General features: G+C 53.9%; 1 protein-coding gene across 2 annotated transcripts in view; it reads right to left on the bottom strand.

Annotated features, from left to right (window-relative positions):
- The window catches only part of CFAP74 (cilia and flagella associated protein 74), a 57412-nt gene that overhangs the window by 13529 nt on the left and 25448 nt on the right, over window positions 1–18435 (bottom strand). For both annotated transcript variants that reach the window (XR_013993762.1, XM_081055875.1), the window contains exons 15-25: window positions 17816–17882; window positions 17348–17437; window positions 12381–12545; window positions 11521–11659; window positions 7504–7565; window positions 6819–6941; window positions 3604–3725; window positions 2517–2645; window positions 2192–2279; window positions 1555–1728; window positions 593–726 (exon numbers count right to left, since the gene is read on the bottom strand). Coding sequence is in view for 1 of the 2 variants with exons in the window: in XM_081055875.1 (XP_080912001.1) it covers window positions 593–726; window positions 1555–1728; window positions 2192–2279; window positions 2517–2645; window positions 3604–3725; window positions 6819–6941; window positions 7504–7565; window positions 11521–11659; window positions 12381–12545; window positions 17348–17437; window positions 17816–17882 (1293 nt within the window). In the remaining variant the exon portion in view is untranslated. The remainder of the gene's footprint in view (window positions 1–592; window positions 727–1554; window positions 1729–2191; window positions 2280–2516; window positions 2646–3603; window positions 3726–6818; window positions 6942–7503; window positions 7566–11520; window positions 11660–12380; window positions 12546–17347; window positions 17438–17815; window positions 17883–18435) is intronic.

The raw sequence follows: 18435 nt of genomic DNA, 5'->3' as shown, positions 1-18435 counted from the left end.
TTTTCAGTCACGTCTCTCAGGGGCGGAATGGCGGCTCAGGGAGGTTCCGAGAGTGGCCCAGTCACAGCGCATTCAAGCAACGGTGCTCATGCCGAGGTCCTCCTGAGTGCAGAGGGTGCTCTTCACACCACACGCACACACACGCACACTTTCACATGCGCACACTCACATGCACACATCCACACACGCTCACACACACCTACACCCCACCCACGTGTGCATGCTCACATAAATGCACACACATGCCTACACGCACGCACACACACTTCCACAAACATGCTCCCATGCACACATGTCCACACATGCATGCTCATGCACACTCACACGTGCACACTCACATACAGCCCTCACTCATACTGCTCACACACATGCTCTCATCCATGTGTACTCACACACACATGCTCACACATGCACACCCTCTTATAGACACACACTCACACACAGCTGAGCTAACCCGGAGTGCAAGGCCCCAGGTCCCAGGAGTCTGCTCCCCGGTCTGAGATTCCTGCAGCCCAGGACAGGCTGCAGACCAGGCTGGAAGGTGCAGGAGGGGCGGCCCCCGAGCGGCCCTCCACAGCCCCGCAAGCCTCACCGGTCGATCTCTGACTTGCAAGTGAGCGTGAAGCTGTACACCGTGGCCTTGGTGGGCTGAAAGATCACGTCCAGTTCCAGCGTGTCCAGTGGCAGGATCGTCCCAAACCCATCGTTGGGCTGGATGTCCACAAACTGCAGGAGGGAAACCGTGGTGCCAAGTGAAAACACTGATCTGCTGGGGAAGGTCAGGGGGACTGTGGACACACATGTGGCAGGGGGTGTGAGTGAGTGTGCATGCATGTGAGTGTGTGTGCATGTGCACATAGGCGTGTCAGTGTGTGGTCATATGTCAGCCCACATCCGTGTATGTGAGCATGTCTGCATGTGTGTGTGCCTGCACGCATGTAAGTGTGTATATATTTGTGAGTGTGCACACGAGCACATGTCTGCATGTGAACATGTCTGTCTGTATGAGTACATGTGTGTAAGTGTGTATCTGTTTTTGTGTATGAATGTTGCCTGCATGTGAGCACGTGTCTGTCTATGTGTATGTGAACATGTGTCTGTGTGTTGAGTGCATGCCTGTATGCATGTGAGCGCATGTGTGTGTATGTGTGTCTGCACGTATGTTGAATGGCAGGGTCTGTGGTGGGGCAGCCCAGGGAGCGGGGAGGGGTAGCCGGGCTGGGGTTTGGTCTTCGCTGCCCCCAAGGGACAGGCAGGCAAGAGTACTGGAGGGAAGGGAGGGGAGAGGAGTCTGGAGCCGGGTGTTTGTGGTGGAGGACAGAGGAATGAAGGGACAGGGAGAGGCAGGGCAAGGGCAAGGCGGTGAGGGGACAGTGGGGATGAGGAGGGGGACAGGCAGAGAGCCAGATGAGGCTGAGGTGCCTGGAGCTGGGTGTGAGGTCCAGGGAGGGGTGAGGCCACCTGGACCCCAGGGGAGCAGATGCCCTGGCCCATTCTCAGAGCTTCCCAACCCACCCCCCATGTCCCCGCACCCCTCCCTGCCACACAAGTCACCTTTGGGAGCCCCACGAACCCGAACTCCTGGGGCAGGAGGGAGCGGTTGCAGAGGCTGACTCGGGTCCTAATGGCCTCGTAGGTGGTGCAGTAGCCAAAGTCCACCTCCGAGGGGCTGAGCTCCAGGTCCGAGGTGGTGATGACGGCGTGGACGGTGAACCCCACTGGTCTGATCTGAAGTGCAAAGGCTAAGTGAGTTTCCAGTCATGTGTTTGCATCACTTTTTACAAATATTCCCAAAGCAGAAAGGCACAGCCTTGCTGTGGTCCATGGTGCACCCTTTCACGGACACAAGTGTCCCTTTAACAACTCTACTTTCCTGTTGTCCCCGGACCTGGGAGGATGTGAAAGCAGCCGTCACAAAGCAGTGCCAAAGGGGAGTGTGAGTGCACATGTGTGTACATGTGTGTGCACTGCGGTCTGTGAGTGTGAAGGTAGACCATGTGCGCACGTGTGTGTCTGTGAACATGTGGCACACGGGGCTCAGACGATGGGGACAGCACTCAGAGCCGCTCTCTCCACAAACCCCCTCCGCTGGCCTACGCTGTGCAGGGGCTGCTGGGGTACAGAGCCCGGCTCCTAAAGCGGCCCTGTTCCCCATGAGCACCAGCACCCCCAAGAAGTGCCCCACACAGACCTGATCAGCCACCCAGATTGTCATCGGGGCCTCCAGGACTCTGCTTTCCTTGTCAAAATACTTCCTTGCGTCTTCCGGGAGGGAGTGTCTGGAAGAGACAGGGTACACTTGAATGCACTTCTCTTGTTCAAATTTTGCAAAATGACAGTGACACTGACCTGAGCTGTGATTCAGATCACGTGAGAGCTTCAAAACACATGAAACACACAGAATGTAAGATGATGAGATATGCCTGGCACCAGCCCCTGTGCTCACCTGCAGTCCCCCCCGGCCCCCTTACCTGTAGCCATCCCCACCCCACCCCCCTGCACACCCCTGTGCTCACCGAGGCAGGAACTTGAGCTGTACGGAGTAGGACGACAGGGCCTGGATGTAGCCCATCTCAGGCAGCAGCTCCATGTGGGCCCTGAGCTCCTTGCACACCTCCAGCCTCAGGCGCAGGGCTGCTTTCGACCTGCAGCTCAAGGGACACAAAGGGACCCAAGATGGACACTGTGGTGTTTCATCCTTTGAGGAATGTTAGTTCTCACCACCCAGCCATCCAGGGTGCTTGGTGCACACCCAAGGCAAGCCAAGCCATGCCTTGACGCAGGAGCCAGGGTCCCCCAGCCCTGCTTTTAGAGGCTGGCTTTCCTGCACTGAAGTCTGAAATGGCCCTCATTGGTTCTCAGGAGCCTGAGTGTTTTCTGGGAAGACCCCTACCAGGCAGGTGTTGGGGACAGGGGCCTGGAAGGCTGGGGAGTGGGGCCCTCGCCCGTTTTGGCTTCTGCCCTCCTCCCACCCAATTACAGGCTTGGGATAGACTGGGTACCACACGCCAGGGCGCAGCACAAGCTCTGCAGGACACCAGGGAGGCCCCTAGACAGCCTGGCCTTGGTCAGTGACTGCAACTCCCCTAAATTCTGTCCCTACTTCCAATCCAGGACCAGCAAGAGCCAACGGTGCCCACAACCAATCACGTGGAAAGCCCCCCTTTAGTCAATGCCTCCAGCTCCCAGGCCACGCCCTAGCCCAGGCCACTCCCAACCCAGGCCACGCCCCCACCAGGGCACTCCTGGACCCCCTTCTCCCACATGAGGCTCTCCCCGTCCCCTGCTCGCCCTAAGTCGCCACCAGATCAGGCAAGGAGGCCGACCCCTCATCACAGCCCAGTTTTCTCAGCCCACAGGTGGAGTGAGCTCTAAGGTACAGGAAGAAAGGCAGAGGGCTGCCCCAGCTTGGCGAGGGAGCCGCTTCCTGGTCTGCCTGGGAACTGTGGGCCATCGTCCAGAGTCTTCCAGAGATTTCTGGCTCCTCCTCAGAAAGGCGTGTGTGACCTGCCAGCCCCATGGCTGCTGGGGCCTTTGTCAGCCATGGCCCTGAGTCCACAGTGTTTCAGAACAGAAGCTGGACACTGCAGGGGCCCTGCTCACCGAGAGTGGATGACGATGGAGTCCTGGTACAGCCGGTCGTACATGCATATCTTCAGGTCCACGCTGGGCCTCGGCACCCAGACTGGCACGTCAACAGCAACACCGACGGCTCGGAAATACAACTACATTTGAACGTGTGAATTCAACAACACAACCGTGTTTCCATCAGCAAAGCACTGTTAGCACAGAACCCAGCAGGCACGCTTTTATAGCTCTTCCAAGTATGGGAGGTTGATAACTAAACAGGCCATGCTCTGGGCTCCTGGTGTCCCATGGAAAAACTCCCTTTTATTATCAAAAATTTCAAAGGAAGCTACAACCATAATGACTTTCACGTGCCCCTCACGCAGCTTCCCAATTACCAACACTGATAGCTGTTTAAGAAAACCTGTTCATTACAGAATAATGCATCACCCAGAGAGGGCACGTCATGAAACTTTCACAGCTAATACAACGGAAGCTCAGAAGTCTCGATGGGACTGGGAAGAGAGAGCGGGGCGCGTCTGTCCCCTCCACCGTGGACCCCAGCCTTGCCTCTCCCAGTCCAACTGAGTCCGGGGCTCTGGGAGTTTGGGGTTCCCTGGGGTCCTGTAGAGAAAGCTGTGCACAGCAGCCCCTCAGACTGGGGGTGACCACCCTTTCCAGACCAACAGCCCACAGGACTGGGTGGGGGGCACAGAAGCGGGGACTGCTCCCCTTTCTACAACCTGTAGGACTTGTCACATTAGGGACATGTGAGCCACCAGATCTTAAGCCACAGGGTTGCCAAAACGTACAACCCATTTCCAGGGGCCAGAGACAGTAAATTGGGCAGAAGAAACATAAAAAGCCCAGGGAAGAGGAGTTGCCGGGAGAGTCGGGACGGTCCACCTCACTTAGAGGCCGTGCTGGGCTGGTAAACGGTTAACGACGGCTGGGGGCTGCTGCCTGGAGAGGGCCTGGGAGGTCCAGGAGAAAGCACCTGAGTCAGCGGCCAGGCAAGCAGGTTAACAGGTGATACAGGACATGCCAAGGTGAAGAAAGAGCTGAGATTTGGAGGACATGGGAAACACCGTGGGTCCATGGAACAGATGGGCGCAGTCAGCCATGGAAGCCCCATGTAAAGAGGAGTCCAGCCAAGACAAGAAAGAACAGAGGACCTGGGTGTGTCACGGTGACAGGGACAGGAAGGGCCAGCCTGCACTGGGGCAGCATCCTCAGACCCTGAGGGGAGGAGTCTACAGGTGGACAGAAGCCAGAACCTGTCACCAGGGGCCCCTCTCAAGAAGACAGGCAGGCAGGACTTAGAAGCCAGACCCCCACCCCCACCCCACGAGACTAACAGTGTGCACCCTGCTTCCGGTTAGGGGGCTCAGAGGAGAAAAGAGAGTGACCAGGGTGTTTCCTGTCCCTGTTCACCCTGGCAGGACCACCGTGGGCTGGGCTGGCACTTCCTGTGACCCAAGGTCACAGCCCCTGCCGGGGCACCCTCTCCAAGCATACTGGTCATCAAGTTCTGGTTCTTGTTCCTTCCTCACCACTGCGGGGTCCTGTGGGCAGTGTGGGGTCCTGTGCGGTGATGTGGGGTCCTATGGGGTCCTGTGGGCAGTGTGGGGTCCTGTGCGGTGATGTGGGGTCCTATGGGGTCCTGTGGGCAGTGTGGGGTCTTGTGGGGTCCTATGGGCAGTGTGGGGTCCTGAGCGGTGATGTGGGGTCCTGTGGGGTCCTGTGGGGTCCTGTGGGGTCCTGAGCAGTGATGTGGGGTCCTGTGGGGTCCTGTGGGGTCCTATGGGGTGCTATGGGGTCCTGTGGGGTCCTGTGGGGTCCTGTGGGGTGCTATGGAAATTTTGCAGCAGTGTGGTGTATTGTGGGCTGTTGCGTCATTTCTTTACGGGACACACGTGGGGAGAAGAAGGGAGGGGAGAGGTGCTGAACACAAATGCACGAGAGCCATGGTCAGACCTGGATGGAGACAGCCACCTTCCTGGAGCCGTGGGTGTCAGGTGGTGGGGGCCAGGTGGTAGCTGGAGGAGATTCTAGTTGTTCTAATGATAGTTGAAGGAAACCCAGGCTTTGAGGGCCAAGAAAGTGGGTAAATAAAAGGGGCTCAAAGTTGCATTTTGTTTTGGTCATATGACAATACTGGGGGAGCCTCACCAGGGACACAGCCATCATGGAGGGTTCTCCTCCTTCCAATAAGAAATAGAAAGTCATGTGGGATTTGAGGGCTGGGAAAGGGGAGGAAACTGTTCTTGGAAAGACTTTCCAAATGAAGGGATAGAACAGAATAAATAGGAACTTGATCAAACCAATGAAAACAAGAAAACTGAAAAAGAGGGAACAATATCAAAAAATAAATAGTGAACATAGACCGAGATGGAAGGTGTGAAACTATGTTGGTTATTATGCTGTGTGTACACACTACATTCTCCCACCGGAAGTGGAGAACATGAGTCACATTGACAGACAAAACCTGGCTCCTTGAAAAATGCAAAGTGATAAGAAAAAAGGATGTCTTTGGGGGAGGAGGGGACAAAGAGGCAATTGCCAGCCGAGGAAAGAAGGCATGGCCTTGCTGTTAGCCTCAGATCAGCTGGAATTTCGAGGTAATGCAAGCAGCAGGATAAAGAGGAAGTCTGGCTCTGGCGAAAGGCACAGTTCATGATAAGAAAACAACTACAAACCCTCGTGTACCAAACTACAAAGCAGCTGTAGAAAGCCCATCAGTTGGAAATGTAGGGAGAACGTCTCAAAAATATAATCATAATGGAAGGTTGACATGGGGAAGGAATAGGGGGGGCACAGATAATGTGAATAATCCAGTTACTAAACTTGTTTCCAGTTCGTGAGCTAATCCGCTGTCTTCATAGACATACATCACATTTATAAAATCAACCCTGCCTTTGGTCACAAAAACAACTTTAACACAATAAATAAAGAGTTTGCAGATCATAATCTCTGAGCATAATAAACTTATAAATAAATGATAAAAAGTAATGAATAAAAATTTTAACTACTCGGAAATTAAGAAAGACGTTTCTAGTGATTAAGAGCAACGGCTGTGTGTGTGTTAGCTATGGGTGCTAAGCAGCTGTGCCACAACTAGCCATCCACGTGGGTGACCTGGGAAGCCGCCTCATGGTTGTGGGGGGGATGCAGAGAGGTGGGGACCCTGTGCCCAGGGAAGGGTCTGTGCCTCAGTGACCATGTGTGTTAAGCAGCTGTAAAACACTCACTGTAGGGCACTGCTGGTTCTTAAACACGACCTTGAACCTGGTCTGGATGGCTCCTGGGATGACCGGGGAGAAGATGATGGGCACCTTGATGGAGCTGAAGGGTCCAATCTCACCCTCTGTTATCTGCTCAGGAAACAGGGGCCGTAGAGCCAGTCAGGATTCCTGTGTATGAAGGCACTTCCCACTGTCCCCACCATGGGATGTTTCACTGCGAGCCTCAGTGGCAGCAGGACCCACATTCCTGGGATGTCCTCCTGGCCACAGACACTGGTCCCAAGCTTGGCCCTGCCCTGTGAGGACTTACTGCCCAGGACCCCAGCCGAGGGGAAGAGGCAAAGGGCCGCCTAAACCCCTCCCCAAATGCTCCCCCTGCCATGTGTGCACTGCTTTCCTCAGTGACCCCCAGCCCTTGTGCGTGTCCCCTCCCCCTGCCCTCCAACACTGGCCCGGGAGGCCCTGCACCCAGGAAACTGCCACTACTACTGTGGTCCTGGTAGGACCCCAGCTTGGGATGGGGCTGGCCGGATGCAGGCCAGACTGCCAGCTGCCCAGAGGCTTCAAGTCCAGTGGCCAGATAAGTCTGGTCCAGCTCTTGTCAAATGGAAGGGCCACCTGGGGGAGGTGGGTCAGCAGGTCAGAGGCTGCGGCTAGAGAAAGGTGGGCTGCGGGCAGTGGCCTCACTGACCTTTCCCAGTGAGATCTCCGTTGATTCCTCAGTGAGGGGCATGGTCATGGTGGTGGCTGATACTGGAAGAGAAGGGGCTTCAGATGTGAAGAATGGCCGGGCAGGGAGGGGACAGCTGTGCCCAGACCCACCTGAGATACAGTCACCCCCCACCCTGAGCCGTCCTCCTGGAGCCATGGGGTCCACTGGGGAGCTGGGGTGTCAGGCCATGACTTGGCCCCTTTATCTCCCAGATTACCTGCTGCTACGTGTGTGGGCTGCCAGCCCTGGAGGCAGGAAGCTGGGTTGGGAAAGGGGGTGGGATCTGCCCAAAGCCCCAATGAGGGGAGGTTGGGTGGGGGAGCAGAACTGGCCCCCAGGGGGGTGCAGTGGCCTGAAGGTCAGAGTCTGAGTGCAGTGAGGATGGAGAGAAGAGTGGACAGAGTGGCAGTCAGCCCTTTGGTGTTTGCTTTGAAACAGGAGGAGACAGGAAAGTGGTGTCAAAAGGGGCTCTGTGTGGAGATGAGGAACCAGGAGAATGCGTGTCTGATGAGAATGCCAGGTGGAGAAAGATGCCAGTGCAGAGAGGAGAGGCTGCAGGAGTGTGGCCTGGGGGCAGAGGCCGAGCCCAGGGCCCAGGGAGGGGGCAGCCGGCTCCCCACGATCTGGAGGGCAGACACTGTGGGGGTGGGGTCTCTCCCCTGAAGCCCCCCATTTTCTAGTGACCTAGTGGAGCTAAGCCCTGAAAACTTAAACAATATTATCTTTCCCCAAGAACTTATTTTATCATCAAATTTTATAGCCTAGCCTTTCACAGATACTTAGTTTTGCCTGTGTGTGCTGCCGGCACGTTCCAATCATCACTTTCCCACTGGTGGGCTGTGGATTCTGACTCACCCCTTATGGTTCAGGGGAGCATCTCAAGAACCAGAAAGGCTCCTGAAAGCAGATGCTGTTTCCTCTTGTCTGGGAATGTCTTTCTGTTGACTTTGCACACAGACAGACAAAACTTGGTAGGAGAGGCCAAAGTCATTCTCTGGCCTCTGCATACCTGCCGGGCCGAGCCTCCAGGGACAGCCCCAGGCTAAGTACCCTGGGCACCCATGTGGCCAAATTATTACCCCCTAGAGGTGTGCCCCACTTCTGGGGCTGAGGTTGGAAAGGCAGCAAGCCCCCAGTTCTGGGCTCCTGAAACTTGGTGGATTTGTCACCCTGACCAGAGGCCATGACTGTCACCTGGGCAGGGGAGGAGCAGGAAGACCTTGTCTGCTTCAGGAGTAACCACCGTGACAGTCTGGACCTGAGCCTGGGGCCAGTTGCTTCATCCTGCGTGAGTGGTGGCTGGGGTCCCTTGGTGTCCTAGGGAGGAGCTGCATTAACCCGTTTGCTGGGACCATGGTGAGCTTTCATAAATTCTGGACTCAGGCCCATTAACAATTAGGAAAGTTTTCTTTAATTGTATGTCCAGTGTTATCTTCTCCAGGCATTGGTTCCATTCTGTCAGTCATAGAGTGGATACTCACTGACTTCCTGGGTGTGAGTTCAGACATATTTCAACATTTTAGAAATTTCTCAGTGAGCATTTCAGTGCTTTTTCCTGACTCCAATAGACAAGTTCAATCTCCTAATCCTGTCCTCCACAGTTTGTACCATTTCTTTCATGTTTCCATCTGTCTCTTTGTCTGCATTCAGAACATTTCCTGGGTCTATCTTCTAGTTCACTGATTTTCTCTTCAGCAATGTCTACTCTACAGTTTAACCCATGGATTGGGGTTCCATTTTCAATGATCATATTCTTACTTCTAGAAGTTTTATTTGGTTGATTTTCAAATCTACTTGATCTTATTCCTTTGTGATGTTTTTCAAAGTAATAAGCAGTCTCCATCTACCCGTGTCCTGCATTCACAGCAGACATTTGTGGGATTTACAAGACCTCGGGTGAGACGGATCCACCTCTAGCAAGGCTGTAAAAGTTGTAGAAGGGTGTGACTCCCTGTTTTGAGGCTACTTCGAAGACCAGGGGGCTATCTCATCAGTGGAGAGGAAAAGAAGCAGAGGGGTGAAAAGGTCTGAAAATGAGATCAGATAAAAAGAAAAGAAAAAGGCAGGACCAACACAAGTCACAACATAAGATGGTAGAAACAAATGCAAATATATTGAGAGATACAATAAATGTAAATAGACTAAATACTCTGGAAAAAGTCAAAGATTGTCAGACTAGATAAACGAACCCCAAATGTTTAAGACCTCTCTACTATAAACTACAAAACATTGCTGAAAACAATTAAAGAAGACCTAACTAAACGGGGATATATCCCATGTTTATGGATTGCAAGACTCAAAATTGTTAAGATGTCGTTTCTCCCCAAATTGACCTACAGACTCAGTGCTGTACCAATACTTTTTTTTTTGAGATATCAAGAAGCTATTTCTAAAATTCATATGGAAATGCAAAGTACCTAAAATATCCAAAGCAAATATCTAGGAAAATAAACAACTGGGAGACTAACACCATGTGTTAGAGTAAGCTTGAAGACTTACTCTAAAGCTGTAATAATCCAACAGTGTGGCACCAGCATAGGACAGATGAATGGGTCAACCCATCAGGACAGGGAGGCCGGAAATGTTACCCACACTTACAATTCACTGCTACACAGAAAACAAACTGATTTTTGAGAAAGATAACAAGTCAGTCTGATGGGAAAAGGAAAGTCTTTTCAACGCACGTTGCACAAGCAGCTCCGTGTCCCTGTGGGAAAAGAGCCTGGGTGCACCTGACACCATACGGCGACCCTCGCGTGGGCTGGATACCCAGACATAAAGCATGTCCACGTCTTCCTGACCTTGGGATAGGAAAAATGTGCTGCAAAGACACATGAGGCACAAACCTTAATGGGAATGGGGGGGAGATTTGCAAACATTACAGTGAAAACTTTGGTGTGAGAAGAGCCAATGAACGGCGGAAGGAGGCTGGGAGGCGGTCCTGGCCGCACCGCCGAGCAGGTGCAAGTGTCCAGCAGCTGAGACCCTTGTAGGAAAAAATACGGAAAACACAAGCAACTCTATAGAAAAGTAGGCAGCAAACCGTCGGGTATCTCACACAAGAGGAAACAAAACAGAAGCAGCGGGCGTGGCCAGGGCCGCCGGGCAGCACCCTCTCGGACACTGCTGGTGGAGTGTGGATGGCACCACCACCCAGAAAAGAACTTGACAGGAGCTAATAGAAGCGAAACTACACTGGCGTATGGAGTGCACACGTGGGGATGGGTGGCCCTGCAAAACCCCAGGGGCAGCCGGCGTGCCCCTGACCGGAGCCACCATCCGGGGGCCGACAGTGAGGAAGGCTCACCGTCAGCGTGGACCCGAGTTCCGTGCAGCCCCGAGTTCCACGCTGAGCACTGAACTCTCAGAAGGAGGCCCCTGAGTTCACAGTCACACAAAGCCTGGAACAGGGCAAACACTGCTGCCCATTGTGGCCCCAGGCACAAGGACGGGGCACTGGAGGGAGGCAAGGAAGCAGAGACGGTGCCACACAGAGTGCCGGTGCAGCAGGGACCCACGTCCTTCCAGCCACGCTCCTGTCGCAGCTGCCCTCTGTCCACAGAGTGCGGGGCGGCCCGGGCAGCTGGTGCCTCCGTGACCCGTCAGCAGCCCCAGCATTCCTGCCCTTCCCTCCGTTCCATCCATCCCACGGCTGCTGCGGCCCAGGGTCAAGGCTCCTCAATGTCCCAACAAGGACCTTCCAGGGTAGCAGGAGGACAACCCGAAGGCCAGCCTGGGGGTCCAAAGCTGGGGGGTTCCTGTGTCTCCTGCCCCTCACACACGGTGTGGATCTCAATCCCATCTCTGTCAGCGTCTATGTGAATATATGGCTATTTACCATTTACCGTCACTTAAAGCCATATTCCTGGAAAAATGCTGCCCGTCCAGCCCACTGGCCCCACGTGGACACATCAGAGCCTGGGGGAGATGGGCAGGTGCTGGGGGCTCCAGCAGGCAGCCCTGGGCCCTCAGACCCGACCCTGCCACCCATCTCACCTGCGGGGTGCCCCTCGTCCTGCAACCTCTGACTGGGCATGTCCACCGGGGAGGACCCATTGCCGTCCAGCTGCTGCTCAGTGAAACTGGAGATGAGTTTTTCATAAAAACCTTTATCGTCGTATGTAAGAATGCTGCTCTGAAAAGAGAACAGGCCACCTTTGCTGGAGGTTTCAGTCTGCCTCTCCCACCCAACAGCCCAGACCTGCTTGGCTGGGATGGCTCCACACCGATGATACAGGGACCCCCATCCTGTCCTTCTCTGGGGAAACCCTTCCAGGGCCTTTGCTGAGTCCCCTCACCACAGTGGACAGAGCCACAAGGCAATTAGTTTCAAATAGTTTGGACTTGTATAAAACAAGGCCAAGTTTCTCTCACCCATCCTCATCCCCAAGTGACCCCCAGGGGTGCTGGCTTTGCCGGACGGGGTCCCCTATGGTGCTCTGCGGTCATTTCCATTCACTCAGTGGCATGCTGGCACCGCTTCCCCATGAAGGACCAAGGACCACGTTGGGAAGGGTCCACCCATGGTTTTCAGGCCACCCGCCTCCAAGCTGGGACTTTCGAGGCCACCAGTGGGGGTGGGGTGGGGGTGGGGGGCCTGGGGCTCTCAGGCCTGGAGCTCTTGGCCACTGTTTTGTCACCACATGCTCGAGACGGGACAGTATGCTGTTGCCACTGTGCCTGTGGCCTGGTGGCCCCATGTCCTCCTTAGAGACCGATGTCTCTACCTGGACTAACTAGGATGACCCGCTTCCCAGCGCCATGGGGCCACTCCTTGGCATAACCACTCATGTCACTCTTGGGACTGTGTCCTGGGGTGGACACACCCTTGCTCAGAAGCCGTGGTTGACACTCACAATTTTCCTGACCGATGGGGAGGTGTCCATGTCACCGGCTTCTGCTGCCAGCAGAAACTTGAATGTGGTGCCCAAGCCCCCGATGTTGGTCAGTGTGATGATGCGGGACGCCGTCTCCCCCACCACATAGCTGCCAAAGTCGATGAGCTCCTTGTCAAGGGACAGCTGCCAGCGGACCGTGAGTGAGCAGGGTGACCGATGCGCCAGGTCTGAGCAAAGCCCCCTCCCATCTGTCACCCGCAGCCCTGAGGGCACACAGGCAGCCCTGCCCTTCCTCTTGCTCAGGGGTGTGGCTGTATCTGGCTGCAGGCGAGAGTGACAGGGCCTCTGCACACCCAGGGACACAACCCTCACCATAGAAACCGTACCCTGTGACCATGGGGAGCACCTGAGTACCATTTCTAAAACATGAAGCTAAAGAGAATGAGCTGTCGAGCCCTGAGAGGACAAGGTAAGTCGCTGAGTGAGAGAAGCCAGTGTTGTGTGGTTCCAACTGTGACACTCTGGAAATGGTACAACTACGGCAATAAAGGATCAGTGGTTGAATATTAATAAAAGGTCAACACAGCGAGAAGACATAACAATTATAAACATTTACGCACCTAATGACAGACCATTAAAATACATGAAGCAAAACCAGACAGAGCTGAAGGGAGGAACAGACAACTCTACAACACTCCTCTCACAAGACTGGACAGAACCCTAGACAGGAGATGAGTAAGGTCACGGACGGCCTGGACAACCCTCAGCCCAAGGCCGTCCAGCAGACAGGCACAGAGCTCAGGACCCCCAACACCCTTCTCGGGGGCACACGGCACGTTTTCCAGGAGAGACCACTAGGAGGCCTCATATTAACTCTCATAGACTAAAAAGATGGATCTCATGCAAAGTACCTTCTCCGACCACAGCAGGAGGAAGTCAGACGTCAGTAACAGAAGGAAAACCGGACAATTCACAAAATTGTAAAAACTAACGCACCTTAAACAACCAACGGATCAAAGAAGAAATCACAAGAGAAATAAAAACATGCTTAGGGATAAATGAAATCGAGACACAATACACCAAAGCTTACGAGGGGCAGAGAAAACGGGGCTAGCAGCTGTAAATGCAGACATTAAAAAACAAGAAAGATCTCAGGTCAGCAACCTAACTTTACAACTTAAAGAACTAGGAAAAGAAGAACAAACTAAACCAAAGCTACCAGAGAAGGACGTAATACAGATTAGAGCAAAGAGAAATGAAACAGACCACAGAAAAACAATAGAGAAAATCAATGAAAAGGTCAACAAAATTGACAAGCCTTTAGCTAGATGGACTGAGGAAAAAAAAGACTCACGTTACTAAAATCAGAAAGTGTGTATGCATGTGGGTGTGAGTGAGTGTGGATGAGTGAGTGTGTTGTGTGGTGTGTGTGGGAGTGTGTGATGTGAATGTGTGTATAGGGTAGGTGGGCAGGTGACCTGTCTCCTAGTTGTGGGTCACCGGACTTTGAGAAGCCACATGGAGACAGGATGGGAGGGCTGCCCCTCCGGAGAAGCTGAGCTGGATGCAGTGCCTGGTGGTCCTGGGGTGCTGCACTGGGAGGGGGCTGACGTGTGTGGCTGAGAAAAAAGCACAGGTGCACGTCTGGTGGCGGCGGGCTGCACTGGTCGTCCTCCCCTCTTCCTGTTCCTGATGGAGCCCCTGAGATTCAGCTGGACACAGAGCAGCCCTGGATAAAGTACTTCCTGCCCTTCAAAAGTGAGCAGGAAATTAAGACAGTCCCAGATAAACAAAAGCTGAGCAGGTCGTGGCGACCAGACCTGCCCTGTGGACATGCTCAGGGAGCCTGCAGGGGGAAACGAGAGGCAGTGTGAAGAAGTAACCATCTCAGGAAAGCAAGCAGCGGGCAGCTGTGAAAGCCGATGTTACTGCAACCCGTTTGCCACCCCACGTTTTTCCTACACGACTGAGAGACTAACACACTTTTGAAAACTGTTAGCTTATGTCATTGGACACACAAGTTATAAAGATGTCATTCTGTGACGCTGACAACTGAAAGGGGTGGGATGGGGCTGTGCGGAGCGGAGGTTCGGCAGCCACTGGGGTTACACTGCTACGTAGAAATCCGAATCGGAGAGTGGTAACTTCAGGATGTTATGAGTAATCTCCACAGTCACCACAAAGAAAACAGATGCAGAAGACACATGAAGGGCAATGAGAAAGGAACCTAAACATTTCCCTACACAGAACTCAAGCAAACAAGAAAGGAGACGGTAACGCAGGAAATGAGACACAAAGAAAGCTGAGCCCGGCTCAGGGAAACCAAGCGGCACAATGACAGACGCACGGCCGCGTCTCAATCAGCCTTGAAAAGGAAGGAGACGGTGGCATTTGCTGCAGCAAGGATGGATCCTGAGGACATCGTGCCTGTCACAAAAGGACAAACACCGTGCCACTTACAGAAGAGAAGGCACTAGCAGACGGCGGTGCCAGGGGCTGCGGGAGGGGCTGGGAGCGAGTGTCTAATAGGGACAGTTTCCATTCTGCAAAATGAAACGAGTCTGCAGTGGGTGGCGGCGACGGCCGTGTGATGGCACCGAGCTGGGGACTCAGAAATGGCTAAGACAGTAAGTTCTGTGCTGTGTGTATTTTACCACAATGAAAACCTGAGGAAGGAAAAAGGAGACTTAAGCACCTAATAATGAAACACAATGTGTGATTTTAATTGTATCCTACCTAAGAAAGTAACAATTAAAACAGGAGGGTTGGGGACAGTTGGGCACATTTGACGTGGGCTGGGTAACAGGTGATGATTAGGGATGTCAGTTTCCTTAGTGGAGAACGTCAGACTGTGTGGTCCCTTCCCACACCCTGTGGTCTTGCTCTGCAGCATTGCACTCGCGTGGGACAGCGTCTCTGCCCGTGATGGAGGGATTGCCACGTGACTCGCTCGTGAGATGAGGAAGCCGAGGTGGGCTCCCGTTGTCTGAGCAGCTCATGCTGGGAAGCTGCTGCCTCAGAGGCCGGCAGCTGTCCCCTCCCCCAGTTCCCCTGCAGCCGGACACAGAGCTGCCCAGACAAGCCTCGCCTGGATCACACAAACCAGAGCTGATTTGCACACCTGTGACCAGGGGACACAAGCTGGTTGCTGGTACAAGCTGTGAATTTAGGAGCTGTCTGCTAGCAGCATTGTGTGGTAAGTGTGACCAGTCCAATTAGAGGACTACGAGATGGTGGTTTCTGGAGGAGAATGTCGTCCTCTTACAAGGGGTGTGAGTACCGCGAAATGGCTAATTTACTTGGGAGTGGATTGGCCACAGGAGGCAGGACAGCAGCCGAAGCAAATACGACAACAGTCTAGGTGGTGGGTATGCAGTGCCCACGGGAGCCCGACCTCTGCTTCTCACTGGAAGTGCTGGAAGTGCTGTACTCAGGAAAAGGGACAGCAAGACAAGAGAAGGAGGTGCCGAAGGAACGAGAAAATTCGCGAAGTGTGTGCTGACGAGCGTGTGCGAACGTCGAAAACATGAAGAACCCGTTCAACCCCATAACAAAACCAGCAACCGAAAATAAAAATGGGTGGGGACCTGAACGGACATTTCTCCCAAGAGGACACACAGACATCCACAGGTCCATGAAAAGATGCTCAACGCCACGAATCACCAGGGAGACGTAATCAGAACCACAGTGAGATCCCACCTTCCTCCTGTCAGAATGGCATCACCAATAAATCAACAAACAACGGGTATTGGCAAGGACGTGAAGAAAAGGGGACCCTTGTGCACTGCTGGTGGGGTTGCAGATTGGTGTAGCCACCAAGGAAAACAGTATGCAGGTTCCTCAAGAAATTATTAACAAAAATAAAGCTGGCCGGCCCAGTGGCTCAGGCGGTTGGAGCGCCGTGCTCCTAATGCCAAGGTTGCCGGTTCGATTCCTACATGGGCCAGTGAGCTGTGCCCTCCACAGCTAAGATTGTGAACAACAGCTCTCTCTGGAGCTGGGCTGCATTGAGCAGCCATAGGTCAGCGTGTGCGGCCATGGGCTACTGTGTGCCACCAGGAGTGGCCAGTGTGAGTGGCTGGCAGCCTGTGAGAGCTGCTGTGAGCTGCTGACCGATGACCGGTGACCGACTGCCTCAGCTGTGGGGGGAGCTCAAGGCTCATAAAACCATCAGGGCAGGGAGCTGTGTCCTACACAACTAGACTGAGAAACAACGACTAGAACCGGAGTGTGGGGGGGAGGCAGAAGAAAGGGGGAAAATCATTATTAAAATGTTAATAAAAAAAGCTGCCATATGACCCATCAATTCCACAAATGGGTGTTTATGCAGAGGAAATGAAGTCGATATCTTCAAGACACGTCTGTGCTCCCATGTTCACTGCAGTGTTGTTTCCAACGGCCAAGACATGGAGAGCACCTAACTGCCCATTGGCAGACGACTGGATAAGGAAAATGTGGCACGTACGTACAATGGAATATGCTGAGCTGAGTGAGAAAAGTCAGACAGAGGATGACAAAAACCATGTCAGGACGACAAAACCCCACGTTAGGTAGGACCTCAACCCTGGGACTCAGATACAGAGAACAAGTTGGTCATTGCTGGAGGTGGGTGGGGGTGGGCAACATGAGTGAAAGGGGTCAAAAGGCACAAACTTCCAGCTACAAGATAAATGAGCTCTGGGGCTGTGATGCGTGGCATAGTGACTGCAGTTAAAAGAAAATCAGGGGACACCACGGAGCTGCGGAGAAGGCCAGAGCCTCTGCGCGAGCCCAGCATCCCCTCTGACTGGGGCCTGCAGTCCAGGTTGTGTCCTAGGGAGGGATTGCTGCGTTTACTGGGGACCTGAGCTCGGCTGGGACGGAAGCCTGGTGGAGACCTGGCCCTGGTCCCTGCACCCTCACTCCAGGACGCACACCCCATAACAAGGTTCCCAACAGGGACAGCCCGGAAAATGCCGGCTCAGGCGTTACGTCTTGGAACTTACAGAACATTTCTTTGTTGAACACTTCAGTGGGACAGAAAATCTGCCAGTCTGAGCCAGAAACAAGACACTTCCTTCCAGATCTTTGTTTATCTAAAAAAAAAAAAGGAACAACCCAACCACCATGAACATTTGCAACTTTAGCCAGTGACACATGTGATGTCTATGTAACCACAGCCTGGGCCTGGGCCCACCGGCCGCCTGCCAAGCTCTCGTGGCCCCAGAGGGAAGGGTCAGTAGAATGTGGCCAGCAGGGTGGCACACCAACCGGCAGGGCCTGTGGGAACCCTAACACACCATTCAGACCCAAGGGCACACACAGGTCACACCTGCCACCTGCCTGTGAAAAACACAGCAAACGAGAGGCCATGCGTCCAGAGCCCGAGGAGTAGCAGGGACCCAATGTCACCTGCTCACAATAGTGAGAAAAGTCCCCTTTTATATTCTCTGGTTTGGAACTGAGACACTCACCATGGGCCTGAAGGTGACGAGCACTTCGCAGGACATCCCAGCGGACATGGGACCAGGGGGGTTGAAACTGTGGGCACAGAGGTGCTCAGCACACACGTGACCACATCTCCACAGAAGGTGGTGACTTGCGTACCACGGATGACACGGCTGTCCGGGACTCCCTCCCTCCCGCCTGTCCGGGGGCTAGCGACCTGCTGCCCCCCAGTACCAGCTCACAGGAGGTACTCAAGTGACATCTGAATGTCTGCTGAGTAAGTGAATGGATGAGTGAAGGGAGGGAGGGAGGAAAGAAAGAACGGAGGGAGGAAGGAAGAATCGGAAGGAGGGAGGGAAAGAAGAAAGGAGGAAGGAGAGGAGGAAGGAAAGGAGGGAGGGATGGAGGGAAGAAGGAAGGAGGCAGGAGAAAAGTCCCGAGGGGCCAACTCCAGAGGGGTGAGCAGCGGCCACGGTTGCCCTGGGGATGTGTGCTAGGCCTGGAACCAAGGACCCAGGGTTTTAATACCAGTGTGAGTGGTGGAAGCCAGCTAGGGAGCTGGAACTGAGCCCGCCCCACTTTTAGCGAAAGAGCCAGAGACAGGGCCCAGCCTCCAGGGAGACTCAGGGTGTCTGCGCGACTTGGT

Source organism: Rhinolophus hipposideros, assembly GCF_964194185.1.
Source record: "Rhinolophus hipposideros genome assembly, chromosome: 8".
Taxonomy (NCBI): domain Eukaryota; kingdom Metazoa; phylum Chordata; class Mammalia; order Chiroptera; family Rhinolophidae; genus Rhinolophus; species Rhinolophus hipposideros.
Note: the sequence above shows the minus strand (reverse complement) of the source record. Positions and strands in the feature narration are given on the sequence as shown.